Genomic DNA, 16,220 nt, shown 5'->3' with positions numbered 1-16,220 from the left:
TCCTACACAAGTAACACCTTTGTTGTTAGCTAAAATACAAGAATATGGAGAACTGGCGGGATTTTATGCTACTAAAGAAAAATCAAAATTTTTATGTAAAAATATGCAAGTAAATAAAAGGAGTTGCAGAGACTAACAGGATGTGAAGTTACATCTAAAGTAAAATATTTGGGTGTGGAAATAACAATGAAGAATATTGACCTGTTCAAAAATAACTATGAAAAGCTATGGCGTAAAATGGATGAAGATATGATAAAATGGAATAAGCTTGTCATTGCTTGGAAGAATAGCTGCAATTAAGATGAATATTTTGCCGAGAATAATGTATTTGTTTCAAACTATTCCGATTGTGAAAGACAGTAAACAATTTAACAAATGATAATGAAAAATTAATTTCAAAAACTTACAAGTTACTTTTAAAATAGTCTACAGAAGATGAAGTAGTGAAATCTCAAATGATTAAATGGGCAATAAATGTAAATAAAGAAATACAGATGGATACATGGGAATATTTATGGAAGAACTCTATGAAACTTTCAACATGTCAGAGTATTAAAGAGAACTGTTTTAAAATGATGTATAGATGGTATATGACTCCTAAAAAATTGGCAACGATAAATAACAAGATGCCAGACAGATGTTGGAAATGCAAAAAACATGAAGGTTCTTTCTATCATATGTGGTGGACTTGTGAAAGAGCGAAACAGTATTGGCAGATGATCCAACAAGAAATTTCTAAGATCTTGGGATATGAATTAAGGAAAGCTGCAGAGACTTTTCTGTTAGGATTACAAATGGAAAAATTTCCAAAAGAGGATAGAACTATAGTTTGGTACTTGCTTTCAGCTGCTAGGATACTATATGCGCAGTTATGGAAGCAAGAAAAAATACCAGAAAAATGGGATTGGATTGTAAAAGTTATGACATGGAGTGCGATGGACAAATGAACAAGAACTTTAAGATACTATAATTTAGAAGATTTCAAAAGGGAGTGGGTGGATAAAGTTATTAAGAAAACTTATAATTATATAATGCAGATGAAATTGGAGGATGAAGTTGTTAAAGATGTGATGCTGAAGTGGTCCAAGAACTTGACGGAAAATATTGATTTGGAAACATGGTCTCGCTTTTGGAAATTGAATTATAAAATCATTAAGCCGTATAATTTTAGAGAAATTTTTTTAAAGTTATTTCATAGATGGCACATTACCCCTGTTCAATTAAATAAGATTAAGGTATCTACTTCCCCAAACTGTTGGAAATGCGGGACAAAGATTGGTTCATTCTTCCACCTATGGTGGACTTGCAAATGGGCAAAGAAATTTTGGGTTAAAGTTTATGAGATGCTGAAAGCGATGTTAAATATAAACTGGCAGTTTAAACCCGCAATTATGTTATTGTCCTTAGTAAGGAAGGAGGTCCCACAGGAGGATGAATATGTGACAATATATGTTTTAACAGCAGCTAGAATTGTTTATGCCAGGCATTGGAAACAAAAAGAAACTCCTGAATTAGAGGAGGTGGTAGATAAAACACTGCAAGCCGCAGAGATGGATATTTTATCGAACATGTTAAAAGGGATCCCCAAAGTTGAAGCAATTAAAAAATGGGAAAAGTTTTATAGTTGGTTAAAAAAAGGTGCAAGGTAAAAGACAATTAAAGGTAAAAAGAAATGTTAGTGTTACCATTTATAAAGAAAAAATGTCGTTAAGATGGATGTTCGATTATGGTTTGACACCACGTTCTACCCCATTTGGGTAATTTGGGGATAGGTTATATCTTAGAGGACAATATTGTTTATGTGGAAGACAAACCTATCTGTATGCGAAATGTTAGAGTTATACCGCTTTGTAAATTATTTTTGGTGTTGAAATAAACTTTTGATTTATTTAAAAAAAAAAGGGAGTGGAAAAAATTTAGAAGTTACGTAGAAGACGAGTGGAAAGTAAAAGGACTTTGGACAATTTTTGATAATGATTAAACTTTAGAAGAAAGAAGAATATTAATTTTAGTTCTTAGTAATTAAGGATACATTTTAATGTTAGTATTTTTAGTAAATAACACTGGCGGGGGTCAAGTAACGGGGGGAGGGGTGATTAGAAAGAAGCATATGGGATAGATGAAAAGAAGTTATTAACGGAAATTGTTACTATATGTTATCAATAAATTTAAATCAAAAGAGTTTCTGACTCAACATTAGGAAGAACTTCCTGACCGTCAGAGCGGTTCCTCAGTGGAACAGGCTTCCTCAGGAGGTGGTGGGCTCTCCTTCCTTGGAGGTTTTTAAACAGAGGCTAGATGGCCATCTGACAGCGATGAAGATCCTGTGGATTTAGGGTAGGTATTTGTGGGTTTCCTGCATTGTTCAGGGGGTTGGACTAGATGACCCTGGAGGGCCCTTCCAACTCTATGATTCTATGAGTCAGTCATAACTCTCTCAGAGCTGTTCTGTTCAAGAGCAGTTTCTGTCAGAACTCTTTCAGCCCCACCAACCTCACAGGGTGTCTGTTGTGGGGAGAGGAAGGGAAAGGAGATTGGAAGCTGCGCTGAGACTCTGAGTGAAGGATGGGGAGTATAAATCCAGTCACTTTCATTAAATGAAACAAAGTCCTTAGGGCCAGAGGAACTGCATCCAAGGTACTAAGAGAACTTGCGGATGTAATTTCTGAGCCTCTGGCCATTATTTTTGAGCATTCCTGAAGAACAGGTGAGGTGCCAAAAGGCTGGAGGCAGGCAAATGTTATTCCCATCTTCAAGAAGGGGGGAAAAGGAGGATCTGGGTAACTGGACGTTTCTGTGCTACCCCTATGCTGATCCTAGGCTGCAATTCCCTTCCCTCATGATGTGTTCTGTTTTTGCCAGGTTGAGCACTTTTTCCCTCAGAAGAAAAGTCAGGAAAAGTAGAAAATGAGCTGTTCTGCTTTCTTTTCATCACCTGTTACAATTTCACTTTCCTGACCCTGCAAGGGGCCTACCATGTCCTTGTGCTTTTTCTTACTTTGTTCATAAGATAAGAACTAGGTTTTTGGGGTTTTTTTTAGCATCTCTCACTAGCCTAAACTCATATGGAGCTTTAGCTTTCCTAACTCTTTCTCTACAAGCACTGATGATTTGCTTATATTCATCCTTGGTTATAAGACCCTCCTTCCATTTCTTAAAGGAGTCTTTTTTATTTCTCAATCTTTAGATAGCTGTTTATCACCTTGGCTTCTTTAGGTTCCTCCCATTTTTCCTTCTCATAGGGATCATTTGTGATTATGCCTTCAATATTTTGCTTTTAGGAAACTCCCATACCTCTTTATATATTTCTGACCATGGGATTTTATCCAGCATAAAAGTTTGGCAAAATTTGCTTTCCTGAAGTCCAACCTATATGTCCGGCTATGTTCAGCATTTGAAGATATGAAGCTGCCTTATACTGAATCAGACCCTTGGTCCATCAAAGTCAGTATTGTCTTCTCAGACTGGCAGCGGCTCTCCAGGGTCTCAAGCTGAGGTTTTTCATACCTATCTGCCTGGACCCTTTTTTGGAGATGCCAGGGATTGAACCTGGGACCTTCTGCTTCCCAAGCAGATGCTCTGCCACTGAGCCATCATCCCTTCCCCTCTTCCGCAAGACTGTAAATTCCAAAATGACATAGTCACTACTACCAGTTCTTCCCTGTTGGTGAGAATCAAGTCCAAGATAGCAGATTCCCTCATTTCCTTCTCCAATTTCTGGAAAATGAAGTTGTCAGCAATACAAGCCAGGACTTTCTTTGACTTTTCATTTTAGTGGAGTTGGACTTCCAACAGATGTCTAGGTAACTGAGATCTCTTATGACCACTGTGTCCCTTCTCTTGGAGAACTTTGCAATCTGTTGTAGGAGCATCTCATCCAAGTCCTCTGCCTGGCTTGGTGGTCTATAGCAGACCCCAGCCATAATATCACTGTTGTTTCTTACACCTTTTATTTTTACCCAGAGACTCTCAACTGAACTTCCACGCTCAGTCATGTATTTCCTCACAATTATATGCCTCCTTTACATACAGTGTAACTCCTCTGCCCTTCCTCATTTGTCTGCCCCTTTTAAATTTGTATCCCTCGATCCTAATATTCCAGTTGTGTTATCCCACCAGCTTTCTGTAATGCCTATTAGGTCATAGTCCCCTTCCTGTATTAGGACTTCCAGTTCTTCCTGCTTGTTTCCCATACTCTGTGCATTATTGTAGAGACATCAGAATCCATGTTTTATGTTCCCTGAGGTTTTTGTCTCTTTACTTACCCACGAGTTAATGTTACCTAGTTTATGTGCCATTCCCTGCAAAATTGTAGCCTTCTTATCCTTGGTTATTGGGATCATACAAGACTTTGCATTTTTGTCGTGCTCCCCCATGCAGTTTAGGTTAAAGCCCTCTTATTAGGTTTGAAAGGATCTTACCAACCACATTTTTTCCTACCCTCTTGAGGCGCCAACCGTCTTGAAAGCATAAGCCATGGTCCAAAAATCCAGCCCTTTCCTGATTATACAATCTACATAGCCTGTCATTTATTTCCTGTAGAACAAAGCAGTAGACAAGTGCACCTTTAAGACCAACAAGTTTTATTTTGAATGTCAGCTTTCGTATGTTTACATTCTAAATAAAACTTAATTGGTCTTAAAGGTGCACTTGTCTACTGCTTCAGACCAACATGGCTGCCTACTGTGATCTATTTATTTGCTGTATTCTTCTTTTCCTTCGTAAGCCTGGCCTTTGACAGGAAGAACGGATGAAAATACAACCTGCGTTTCCAGGTCCTTCACCTTCTTATCTAGAGCCACATAGTCTCTTTTAATACATTCTGGGCTGTGCCGGGCAGTATCTTTTGCTCCCACATGGATCAGCAAGAAAGGATATTTAATCTGTGGGCTTCCTACCCTTTCAGTCATGTCCTGGATGTGTGCACTCGGTAGACAGCAGACCTCTTGAGATGGCAAATCCGGTTGGCATGCTGTAGTCTCTGCTCCTCTGCGCCTCCTATATTGGGGAGCAGAAGCTCGAGTCCTCATCCACAGGGGCCTGTGAAATTTCCTTCAAGCTTTGTGGAGACTGGGGAAGTCGCCCTTGTACCAGTGGTCCAGAATCAGTATCTGCAGGGAGATCCTGGAACCGATTGCTTAGCAACAGAAGTTGAGAATGTCTCCTGATTGTCCTGCTTCTAGGGTTATCTTTTCCTATGTGCCCTCCTTCCACTCGCTGAGGTACCTTTTCCACCTCCTCCTTTTGCCCTCTCGAGCACTTAATGTGTTCTTTCCATTAAATCCTTATAAACTAGAGTGTGGACAAGTGTGCTTCAAGTCACTGCATCTTCTCCTCCAGTAGGGCTACCAGCTTACACTTGCTGCAAGTGTATTTGCTGTTACCCTCAGGAAAGAATACGAACATGCCGCAGACTTTGCACGTCACTGCCTCTTCTCCTTCACCAGCCATGCTGCTGCAATCCATTCCAAATTTCAAACCCAGTCCAAATTAGTTCTGTTTATCTTTCTGGCCTGTGCAGTTCTCCTCCCCAGGATGGAATGAGGTGCATCCATTATTTCCAGCATATGAACTAGTCTGAGCCTTTACGATTTCAGGTGGGCAAAGAAAGGCTTGAGCCCTCGTGAAGTCCTGTCAGCGTGGTCCCGTGCAGACTGTCACCAGAACAAGGTTTGAGTCCAGTGGCACCATTAAGACCAGCTAAGTTTTATTCTGGGCAGAAGCTTGGTTGGTCTCGAAGGTGCCTGCCTGGACTCAGGTGTTGTTCTGCTGCTTCAGACCAGCTTGGCTGCGCACCTGCGACGGTCACCAGTGAGCCTCAGAGGGTGAGACTGGAGTGACTTCCCAGGGTTGGGCCCCTGGTGGTGCCAGGCAGTTTCTGGCTCCTCCTCTTCCTTCTCCCTTGTGGTGTCACAGCCTGTGCCCCCCTTCCCTTCCCGGAGGCTGAGGATCTCTGGCTTTTGCAGGTCCTTTATCCCGGATGAGCACCTGGTGTGGTGTCCAGAGCAGCTCCTGCAGTGCGTCTTGGCACACATCCACTACATCCCCGACCACTGGCAAGGCAACGCCCACAAGTCAGAGACGCGGGAAGAGATGGCCCAGCTCTTCCAGTACAAGGCTGTGAGCAGGGGCGGGGGGGGAGGGGAGGGGAGGCCGGCGGGGAGGGGGGGCCCTCTGGCAGCCTCTGAGGAGCTCCTCTGGCCCCAGGTCTTCATCCTGGAGGAGCTGCTGAGCCCCATCGTGACGCCCTTCCTCCTCATCTTCGCCTTACGAGCCAAAGCCCTGGACATCATCGACTTCTTCCGCCACTTCTCTGTCGAGGTGGTGGGCGTGGGGGACATCTGCTCCTTCGCCCAGCTTGACATCCGTAACCATGGCAACCCGCAGGTGAGGGGGGGCTGGCAGCGTAGGAGACCCAGGTGCTGGGAGGAGGGGTCCTGGAGGCTGCCTGCACCTGTGGTGCCTTCTGGGTAGGCAGCCCCCCCCCCCGCCCAACATGGGGGAGGAGATTCTTCTGGAGGGGCTGAGCTGGCGATTCCTCTCTTCAACTCGAGTACAGAAAATGCAGCTTTGGGTTGGGGAAACGGGGCTGAGGGCCGCCCACTCCAGGCCAGGCAGTGAGCTTACTGCGTGGTCTCTTGGGGCTGTCCACCATTCTCCCCCCCCGCCAAGGAGAGGGGGGTGCATGGCTGCCCCTCCCTGTGTTGAGGCTTTGGGGTCCTTCCTTGTGGGAGCTGGCCTTTGGGCGGGGAGCCCCCAGGGCCATTGGAAACGCAGCCCTCTGGAGAGCCAGTTTGGTGTAGTGATGAAGTGCGCGGACTCTTATCTGGGAGAACCAGGTTTGATTCTCCACTCCCCACTTGCAGCTACTGGAATGGCCTTGGGTCAGCCAGAGCTCTGGCAGAGGTTGTCCTTGAAAGGGCAGCTGCTGGGAGAGTCCTCTCAGCCCCACCCACCTCACAGGGTGTCTGTTGTGGGGGAGGAGGATTAAGGAGATTCTGAGACTCTTTGGAGGGGAGGGCGGGATATAAATCCAGTATCTTCTTCCTCTTCTTCCCTTCCCTCCTCTTGCCAGTGGTTGTCGCAGGGCCGGACCGAGGCCTCGGTGTACCAGCAGGCGGAGAACGGCAAGACAGAGCTGTCGCTTGTCCACTTTGCCATCACCAACCCGCGCTGGCAGCCTCCGCCGGAGAGCTCCCTCTTCATTGGGCACCTCAAGGAGAAAGTGCAGCAGGACGCGGCCCACGCCCCTCCCGCCCAGCGGCTGCTGGCTGAGGCCCCGTTCAGCACCTCCCTGCTCTCGGACGAGGGGCCCAGCAGCATGGTGAGCGCGAGTGCTACCAAGAGGGGGAGCAGAGCTTGGGGAGGCCCCTTGCTTCTCTGCTCAGCCTGCCCCTGTCTCTGCAGCCGGATGCCCTCCTGGCCAGCGTTCTGGCCCATCCCATCCTGGCCTCGCAGGCAGAGCGGCACCTCCCGGCCCGTTCAGGGGGCACAGCCAGCGCAGCTGCCAGCATCTTGGCATCGCTGTCCTGCTCCCAGCTGCCGCGGCGCAGCTACCCTCCTCTGGGCGAGAACTCCATCTATCGCAGCGACAGCACTCTCCTCGGGGACAGGTATGGCGGCACGTGCTCTGGAGGGCAGGGAGCCAGGGGAGAGGAGAGGAGAGGTCATCCTGGGGGCGCATCTGCCCCAAACACGCAGCCGACTGCCTGATGCACCAGGGCTGACCTTGGTCCTGACCCTGCTGCAGGCTGGAGGCAGGGAGGCATCACTGCTCCTGAGCACGCTCTCTTTCTCTCTCTCTCCTTCCCCTGTGTGACACCTCGGATCCTGCGGCTGCCTGTGGGGCTGTGTGGTGAGGAGGTGTCCTGAAGCCCATTGTGGCCCTGCTTCTCTTCCCTTCTCTGGGGGGTGGGGGGTGGGCGCGAGACGCAGGGGTTGTGCAGGGGGCAGCCGGCCATGTTTCCTCTTTGCCCTGCAGTGTGGCCCCCCCAGAGTCCCGCCAGGCCCCCCTGACCCGCTCTGTTGTGCTGTCTGAGTTTGCCTCCGCTGAGATGAGCCTGCATGCCATTTACATGCATGAGGTGAGTGGTTAGGGGGCAGCTGGGGGGGTGTCAGTTGGGGCCTTGGCCTCTTCTAGAGCCCGCCGTAGTGGTGGGGGGCCATGGGCATTGTGGGTCTCATGCCTTCTCCGTGTTGCTCTTGTTCAGCTTCACCAGCAACAGCAGCAACAGCCGCCGCCGCCCCCCCTTGCCCCCAGCCCAGCTCCTTTCCAGACTTCAGCACAAACAGGTCAGCACGAGGGAGGGAGGGTGGGAGGAGGCAGCTTTTCCCTCCCCAGATTCCAGCCTCTGGCTGAAGCCCTGGCCCACGAGTCAGTGGTGGTGGGCCCTGGGTGGAGGGGAGATGTGCTCAGGTCAAGCACTCGGGGTGCTCTGGAGGCGACAGCCCGAGGCAGCTTGGACCAAATGGAGGAGAGCCCCCCCCCCCCCCAGCTCAGGGCAGATCCTTGAGGGACAAAAGGCCTGAGTTCGGCAGGCTGGAGGGGCTGGTGCCAGAGTGCCCCAAAGGCCATCTGAGCCACCGTTCCGGCTGCCAGGCTGGAGTGGGCACATTTGCAGGAGTGCCTGCAACCCTTCAGACAAGGTCTTTCTGGTCCTTTTGGCTCTCATAGGCTGCTGCTTTCCCAGGGTGTCTGTCGGTGGCCTGCCTTGCCCTGGGCACCTTCTGGCACTCAGCCTGGGTGGGAGACCTGCAGCCCCTGCACACTCTGAAGCCCCCGAGAAAGACTTTTGGGGAGGGAGGGAGGGAGGGAATGTCCTCACAAACCTGCTTTATGCTTGTAACAACATAACCATTTATGAATCAGCTTAGTTGGCATAAATAATTGTAGCAATGGAATTTAAAAGTGTCAGTGCCTCCGCAAATACGTCCAATACCGAACCAGTAGGTTGCCCCCTGCGCTGCCTGAATGCATTTCGCTGCTTCCAAATGGAAAGCAAATGGAAGGGGTTATTTTTGCAGTGTTTTCTCAGATTCCTTCGTGCTATAGATTTTGAAAAGCGTTCCATTGCTTTCAAAAGGGAGAAAATACATAGGAATTGCAGTTCTTCTCAGACTTTCTCAACTTTCCCACTGAACACGGAGGGAGTCCTAGGAGGGTGTGCTTCTCTCCCCTGCCCCCCCTTCTTCTCTGGCAGGCCTCTGTGTTCCTAGGCTGGGTCCCTCCCAGAAAGGCATAAAGGATGGGGGCAGCACCACAATGGAGTCTGCTGTCACACACCTAACCAGAAACTTGGGATGCCCCTATGTCTTGCTGATCATCTTTTCTTTCTCTCCCGGCCCCCTTCCCCCAACCTCCTGTTGCCTGCAGCTCCTGCAAGGCCTTCTTCGTGTGGGCCCAGCAGCCAGGATCTGCCTCTCGGGGGCTGGGAGGAGGAGCCAGCAGCCAACGAGGCCTCTCAGGCGCAGCAGCAGGAGAGGGAGAAACGCTAGCAGCCCCCGCGGGCTCCTTCCCTGCCTCTCAGTGTAAGTGCCCCTCCCCTGCAGCCCAGCCGGAGCAGGGCTTCTCAGCTCCCGGACATCGGCAGACTCTCCGAAGGGTGTAGCTCTGCTTAGGATGGTCTCGTCGTTCTCCACGTCCGTCTGCAGCCTCTGAAATTCACCAAGGCTTGGTCGCCTTTGTTTGCTCTGCCCTCCCTCCACTGGGCAGGGTTGATCTCTGATTCTGTTTGGAGGAGAAAAATGGGGGGCCCTGGGGCTGCTGCTTGGTCGGAAACGGAAGAGCTGTGCCACTCCCTTCCCCCCTGAGAGATTGCCCTTCCCTTACACATGGTGCTCAGGAGCCCCTCTCCCACCTCCAGGTGGGCCAGACCCACCTCTTCCTCTTGGAGCCAGCCTCAGGGGAAGGCCTTGCCCTCTGTACCCTCTTGTTGGAGCTCCAAAGGGACTGGCTAGCTGCTCTGTGGCCCGGATCCAGCTGGGCTGTCCTGCTGTCCTTGCCTTCGGCCTTCTGTGGGGTTGGGAGGTCCCTGCCACAAGCACCCCCTGCCCCTCCCTGCCCTGTCCCCTCACTCCGTTGCCTTTTGCCTCCCCAGATTTCCGGGCACTCAGAAGCTGCCAGCACTGCCTTAGCAGGACCGTCCCGTCCGCCTCAGGAACAGGGCGACATGTGGTGGTGCAGCAGGGCGATGCCACCCCCCTCCAGAGTGGGCTGCAGCTGTCCCGGCCTCGGTTGTGGGTGTGGCCAGGAGCAGGGCCCCCTCCTCGCTTTGGGTGCGTGGCCTCCTCCTCCTCGGGCCAGACTAGGCTTCACGGTGCTACTTGTATTTATAGGGTTCCCTGTGGCCCCTGCAAAATGGCTGAGGGGAGGGGAGGGGAGAGGTGCGCCAGGATCCCTCGCTTTGCCCCTCCCCTTTGTGCTCCCCTACGCAGAGCTGCCGATGCCACCCGGGGCGGGGCCCTGCGTGTTGTGGTGCCCCCACCCCAGGAACTCTTCTGGGACAATAAATGTTTACAGGTGTGGCTAATGGTGGGGTCTCGCAGCCTGTGTTTGGAGGGGGCTGTTGAAGAGCGGATCTCCTGGATCGTTTGGCCTTGGGGGGGCAGGGAGGAGGCAAAAGCAGTGGCCCAGCTGCTCCCCTGGGGGTGGCAGTCTGGCCAGCTGCAAGACCCCTCTGGGGAGGACTCCCGTGCTGGCGCTTGAGCAGGCTGGGGGCCCTGTTGTGGGGGAGGGGGAGGGGGCAGGGTCAGTGCGAGTTGGGTGCAGCTCTGTGGCTTCCCCCTTTGCATTCCTAGGGGTGGGGGGGCAAGGCAGACCCCAGAAGGAGCCCAGGCTGGGCATCTCCCTCAGCCCCTGGAAAGTGCCCCCCCCCCGCAGGCCCCTTTGGCTCCTCTGTGGGTCAGTCTGCAGGCCCAGCCAGGCCCCTGCCAGCGGCTACTTGGGGGAGCACAGCTGACTGTGGAATTCTGCCCCTCTGCCAGCACTTTTGGGGGCAGGTGATGGCTGTCATGCTGCCCCCTCCCTCCCTCCCTCCAAAGGCGTGCGCTCCAAGATGGCTCCAGCTCCCCCCTTGCCTGCCGGCCCCACCTCCACCCGCTTCACCCCAAAGTTCTCCCACCCGCCAGCCTTGGAGGGCCAGCCAGAAGGCCCTCAGCCCCCAACAGCATAATCTTGTGCTCTGTGGATATGCAAAATATTTTATTGAGAGGCAGGCTGCAGTGTGGGCTGTAGGAAACAGGAGCTCACGGATCAGTGCCCAGCGCGGTCTTCTGCATGTGCACAGAGAAGGACTGGCTGCGGATGCGGGAGGCCACCTCCTGGGCACGGAAGGTCAGGCCAAAGAGGTCCTCGTGGTAGTGATTCTGGTCCTAGGACAGAGGGGGCAAAGGGGACAGTCTGGCTTCCCCCTGACAGCCTCTTAGCGCAGCTGGCCCAGGGGGAGAGAAGCCTCTTGCCCTGCGACGGAGGAGAAATTGGGTGGGAGACCTGCACCCTCCCCCCACCAAGTGGGCTTTCCTTCACATGAAGGAAGAGAACCCCTCCCCTTCTCCCGGAAGCCCGCAAAGCTGGCTGGCAGCCCCCGACTACCTACCCGTGCTGGCAGCCCTGATGCCCTTCCTCCCCCCCTCGTGGCCAGACTGTGCCATCTGTCAGCCCCTCCTGCCAGGACTTCTTCTCCCACTCTGGGCAATGCGGGTCCTCCCCACCTGCTCTGATCTGGGCTGCGGGGGCCGCTTACCCGAAGCTGGCTGAGGAGGTCTCCAGCCTCTGTCAGTGACATGTTCCCTTCCGTGGCCAAGATCTGCTGGACCGTCTGCAGGACCCCCGTGGCCATGGTGACATCACCACAAATGTACATGTGGCCGCCTCGCCGGCACAGCACCTCCCAGACGCGGCCTGCCAGCTGCATCCTCAGCAAGTCCTGCACGTAGGTCTGGGGGTGGGGGAGAAGAGGAGCAGGTGCTGGTCTACCCCACAATCTGTCCGGAGCTGAACGTGCGCAGAGTGCCTCTTACTGGGCGACTGTCACCTGTCCACACCCACCCGGGGGTAGGGGAGGGAGCACTTGCCTCTGCCTGCCAGTTAGGGAGTTTGCAGGAGAGACGTTCACACGGGGATCGTGAAGGACCAGGAAGACAGCAGGCCATGCAGCGTGGGGAAGGGGAGGGGCTATGAGGACTCAGAGGGACCCCCCCCCCTTTGCCAGCACTGTGAGAGGCCTAACTGGGAACACCAGTGTCCTAGATCTATGCTGGACTTCCTCCACTCCACCCCCCGTAAATTGCTAGAATGTCCAGAGAAGGGGGCTGTCTTCAGAATTGAGGGATACCCTGGATTTGCAGAGAAATGTGGGAAATCCTCCAAATTGAATTTGGCGGGGGTGGTGGTGGTGGTCAACCCCCCCCCCCCCCAAACCCCAGTGCATTGTCTGCAGTTGCTCAGGTGCCGCAAGCATGCTGTAGAAGGGGAGGAAGCAGCCAGAGGGAGCTGGGGGTGGGGAGTGGAGGAGTGAGAGCTACTGGTGCCCCCTGGGAGCTGCCCCCACCCCCCTCTTGGTAGTGCTGGCTGGCCAGCTGTGTTCTGACCCTCTCCCTGCTTGGACAGCCTGTGGCCCTCCAGCCAGGTGGATGAAGCTGCAGGTGGCCAATGGAGCACCCCGGTTGTGCAGACCCTGCTCCTGGCCTCCCCCCCAAAGCTGAGGGTCCAGGCCCCCAGCGAGAGCGCAAAGGCTCCTTCCGCCCCACCTTGGGATGTTCTGGATCCCGGGAGAAGGCTGTGAGCACCTGGCTGATGGCCCCCCTCCGCTGGGCCTCCTGGATCTCCTCCTCGTAGAGCTGGTCGAAGCGGGAGCAGCGGCAGCCAAAGACCAGGGTCATCTCGCTCAGGAGGAGGCCTGCAAGGACAACGGGGCTTAGCAGCTCCTGGCCCACAGCGCCTGCCTCCCCCCGCCAGGTCTCTGTCCTACCTTGAGACTCCAGGATGTGCAGCCGGTGGTGCCAGAAGCTGCGGAAGGGGGCAATGCCAGTTCCGGGCCCCACTAATATGCAGTGGGCTGAGGGGTCTTCTGGCAAGTGGAAGTTGGGGGCCCTGGGGGTGGGGCAAACAGAGAGGCTCACTGGTCAAAGATCAGCTGGGCATTTCCCCTGCAGGTGCCCCCCAATCTGGCATTGTCCAAAGAACTTTGCTTTCCCCCTCCCAAGCCCAGCTAGGCCAGTCCCCTGGACAGCAGACCCCCATCTCCCACCTGGCTGCCAGCCCTCGTCCCCAGCGCAAAACCCACATCTCTTTGGAGAAAGGCCTGGCCTCACAGCCCATGCGGGGGGGGGGGGTCGTGTAAGGACTGTCAGTGGGGCCCAGGGTGGTCGAATGTTGCTGTTAATAGAAGCCCCCTACAACAGCACCTTCATGGGGGGGGGGGCGGATTGCTGAACTTTGGCGCTCCTTTTACAAGGGAGATCCAAGAAGGGAAGAAAAGGGGGTGCTGGCTGCAAGGTGTCCCAAGCTCTTTGGAGGCTTTTCAACCAACGCTAAGGGAGGAAAAGGAGCACAGAAGTTCGGCCCCCAAGGTGCAAAAGGCAAACCCTCCAGTCCAGCGAGGCTGAGGTCTCAGGAGCATTGCTGAAGGTTGTGGGGGGGGGCAGCCTTGGGGCTCAGAAGCAACCAGCACCAGTGCCCATGCCTACTGCCTGGGCTCCCAGCAACAAGAGATGGGGTGGAGGCTGCCTCAAGGGCACTGGAGGAGGCCCCTGGCCTGGCGTTATGCCTCCAGACAGAGCTTGAATGAGGCTGCTCCGGCTCACCCGACCAAAATAAAACCCACTCTGTTTCACGAATGCTGCACAAAAAAGGCCCCCCATTCACCCCAGTAGTTCTGTCAACGGGGCCCCCCTGCAAGCTCCTAGTTGGCAACAGGAGATGGGCGGGTTCTCTCCCAAGTTATGCAAACAGCCTTGGCCAGAGCGGAACAAAAGCTCCCCCCTCTAACATCTCAGCTGCACCCTCAAAGGCTGGGAAAGGCAAAAACAGCTGCAGAATATTCTTCCTCTTGATGCAGGGAAATCAGGGCTGACCCAGAGCGGGCCGGACTCTCTGAGGGGGAATTCTAAATTCCGAGGCCACAAGGAAGGCGGCTTTAGCCATGGAAGTCAAAACCTTCACATCAGGACTCCATCTTGGCCACATGCCAGGGAACAGTGGGGAGAAGTCCCCGGTCTGAAAAGTGAAGGAACAGAAATCTCGGTGCTGCAAGCTCAGGATTTCCTAGCAACTAACGTCAAGATCCTCCACCAGGGGTAGGGAACAGTGGCTCCCCAGATGTGTTTTGCCTACAACTCCCATCAGCCCCAGCCAGCATGGCCAATGGCTAGGGCTGATGGGAGTTGTAGGCAAAAAGCGTCTGGAGAGCCACTGATCCCTACCCCTGCTAGCCTGTTCTCCTTGTTAAGAGTTTGAATTCCTGCAGCCTGATTATAAGAACATCAGAGAAGCCATGTTGGATCAGGCCAATGACCCATCCAAGTCCAACACTGTCACACAGGGGCCAAAACCCCCAAATCTCGGCAGCTAGGCCCGGTGGGTACTTGGGTCACTGCAAGGCACACTGCACCGCTGCAGTCTTACTATCCAAAGAGTGGCAAACAGGGTGGGCAGTGGGTCATCCCGTGCGTGCGAGAGCTTAACAATGCAAAAGTGCCATCAATTGTCCCAGCAGTAACTAGTATAAGCCAAGTGGGAGAGACAGCAACTGGGCGGAGCCTTTCAGTGGCAAGCAGATCCCGAGAACTGCCTGGCAGGAGACCCGCCTTCAGGTTTGTGGGGGGCAGCCGTGACTACGGAGAGAGGAGGTTTGCTCCAGGAGTGAAGGCAATGGGCAGCGCAGCTTGGGAGGGAGTCTGTTCCTTTGTGGGGGGGGGGAGGGCATTGTGTGCCCTGGAGGGAAGGGGAGGGGGCCTGCTGTACTCGGAGGGGAGACCACCCAGGGAGACTGCAGAGGAAGGCCAGGGCAGACAACCTCAGCTTCTCACCGGACGGGGCCTTGTGCAGTGTGCCCGTTCTTGCTGCCCAGCCAGCTGGCTCGGAAGAGCAAAGCAGGAGACCCGAACCAGGGGGCACAGGCAGTAGCACCCTGCTGCCATGTTGATAGGCTTGCCAACTCCAGGTTGGGAAATTCCTGGAGACTTGGTGGGGTTTGTGGACGGGAAGGCCCTCAGTGTGGCATAATGCCAGAGCGCCCACCCTTTACTTCAGAGGAGCTGATCCCTCTAATATGAAGATCAACTGAAGTTCAGTGAGATCTCCAAGCCCTGCCCAGAGGTTGGCACTTCCCCTGCTGTGACTACGCTTCCCAGAAAGCAGCGCTTCCCTTCTAGAGATGACAGAGCTCATGGTGCAGTGCTCATTGCAGCCCCGTTCCTCCCACTGTTTTCGCACCACCCGTGACCCACATTCCAGCTCCTTGGAGACATCTTCACGGCAACTGTTTTCCTCACTGCCCAGCTAAGCAACAAGCCATAAATGCAGCATGCCAAGCCAGAATCTATCCTGGCAACACCGGAGTCAAAGAAGCCCCACCTGCCGCCTGGGGATGCCCTGGAGTGAGTCTGGCCAGCCACTCAGCAGAGGCCTGCCTGGTCTATCAGTCATTTTGTTTGCAGGAGGCTTGTTTGGGTTTGGTAGGGCTGAGAGAGCTCTCCCAGCAGCTGCCCTTTCAAGGACAACTCCTATGAGAGCTCTGGCTGAGCCAAGGCCATTCCAGCAGCTGCAAGTGGAAGAGTGGGAAGTTTAGGGGTCAAAGCCTCACCTGCATGTTCCCCCTCTGTGGAAAACACCCCTCCCTTGTACACGTGACCGGCCCATTCACACCCCTCAGGTCATTCCAGAGCCGCTGGTTTCAGCTACAATGGAAGGTGTTTTCCAGGTGGGGTCCAAGCCCTCCTCATTGTGGTTCCCTTGGGCATCTGTCTGTGTGGGTGGCTGCTGGGGCTTTATGGGGGAGAAGACTTGCTCCTCTCCCTCCCCCTGCAGACCACCCCAGCTGCTGCTTGGGCCTGGGCCTCTATCCCCCGCCTCAGTTCCCGGAGCCAGCTCAGGCCAGCAGGCAGCGCCTCTCTCGCTTTCACTTGCAGGGCAGCTGGGTCAGGCTGGCACTGGGGGGGGCCTGGGGATCCGGTGGCTTGCCTCTACCCTCCCCCCTCATCTGTCCTGCTGGTCTGTCAGC

At 53.6% G+C, this 16,220-nt stretch overlaps 2 protein-coding genes across 4 annotated transcripts in view; one reads left to right on the top strand and one right to left on the bottom strand.

Moving 5' to 3' along the window:
- The window catches only part of LOC132578050 (arf-GAP with GTPase, ANK repeat and PH domain-containing protein 3-like), a 403,463-nt gene that overhangs the window by 10,072 nt on the left and 377,171 nt on the right, over positions 1–16,220 (top strand). For all 3 annotated transcript variants that reach the window (XM_060247877.1, XM_060247876.1, XM_060247878.1), the window contains exons 7-11: positions 5,967–6,120; positions 6,208–6,387; positions 7,076–7,324; positions 7,408–7,613; positions 7,982–8,084. In XM_060247877.1, the coding sequence (XP_060103860.1) occupies positions 5,967–6,120; positions 6,208–6,387; positions 7,076–7,324; positions 7,408–7,613; positions 7,982–8,084 (892 nt within the window). The remainder of the gene's footprint in view (positions 1–5,966; positions 6,121–6,207; positions 6,388–7,075; positions 7,325–7,407; positions 7,614–7,981; positions 8,085–16,220) is intronic.
- The window catches only part of NOS3 (nitric oxide synthase 3), a 31,870-nt gene continuing 26,833 nt past the window's right edge, over positions 11,184–16,220 (bottom strand). The window contains exons 23-26 of the mRNA XM_060247880.1: positions 12,969–13,090; positions 12,748–12,896; positions 11,742–11,936; positions 11,184–11,370 (exon numbers count right to left, since the gene is read on the bottom strand). Coding sequence (XP_060103863.1) covers positions 11,245–11,370; positions 11,742–11,936; positions 12,748–12,896; positions 12,969–13,090 — 592 coding nt within the window. The 3' untranslated portion in view covers positions 11,184–11,244. The remainder of the gene's footprint in view (positions 11,371–11,741; positions 11,937–12,747; positions 12,897–12,968; positions 13,091–16,220) is intronic.

The sequence above is a fragment of the Heteronotia binoei genome, chromosome 10 (genome assembly GCF_032191835.1).
Source record: "Heteronotia binoei isolate CCM8104 ecotype False Entrance Well chromosome 10, APGP_CSIRO_Hbin_v1, whole genome shotgun sequence".
Taxonomy (NCBI): domain Eukaryota; kingdom Metazoa; phylum Chordata; class Lepidosauria; order Squamata; family Gekkonidae; genus Heteronotia; species Heteronotia binoei.
This window is presented reverse-complemented; position numbering and strand designations above follow the sequence as displayed.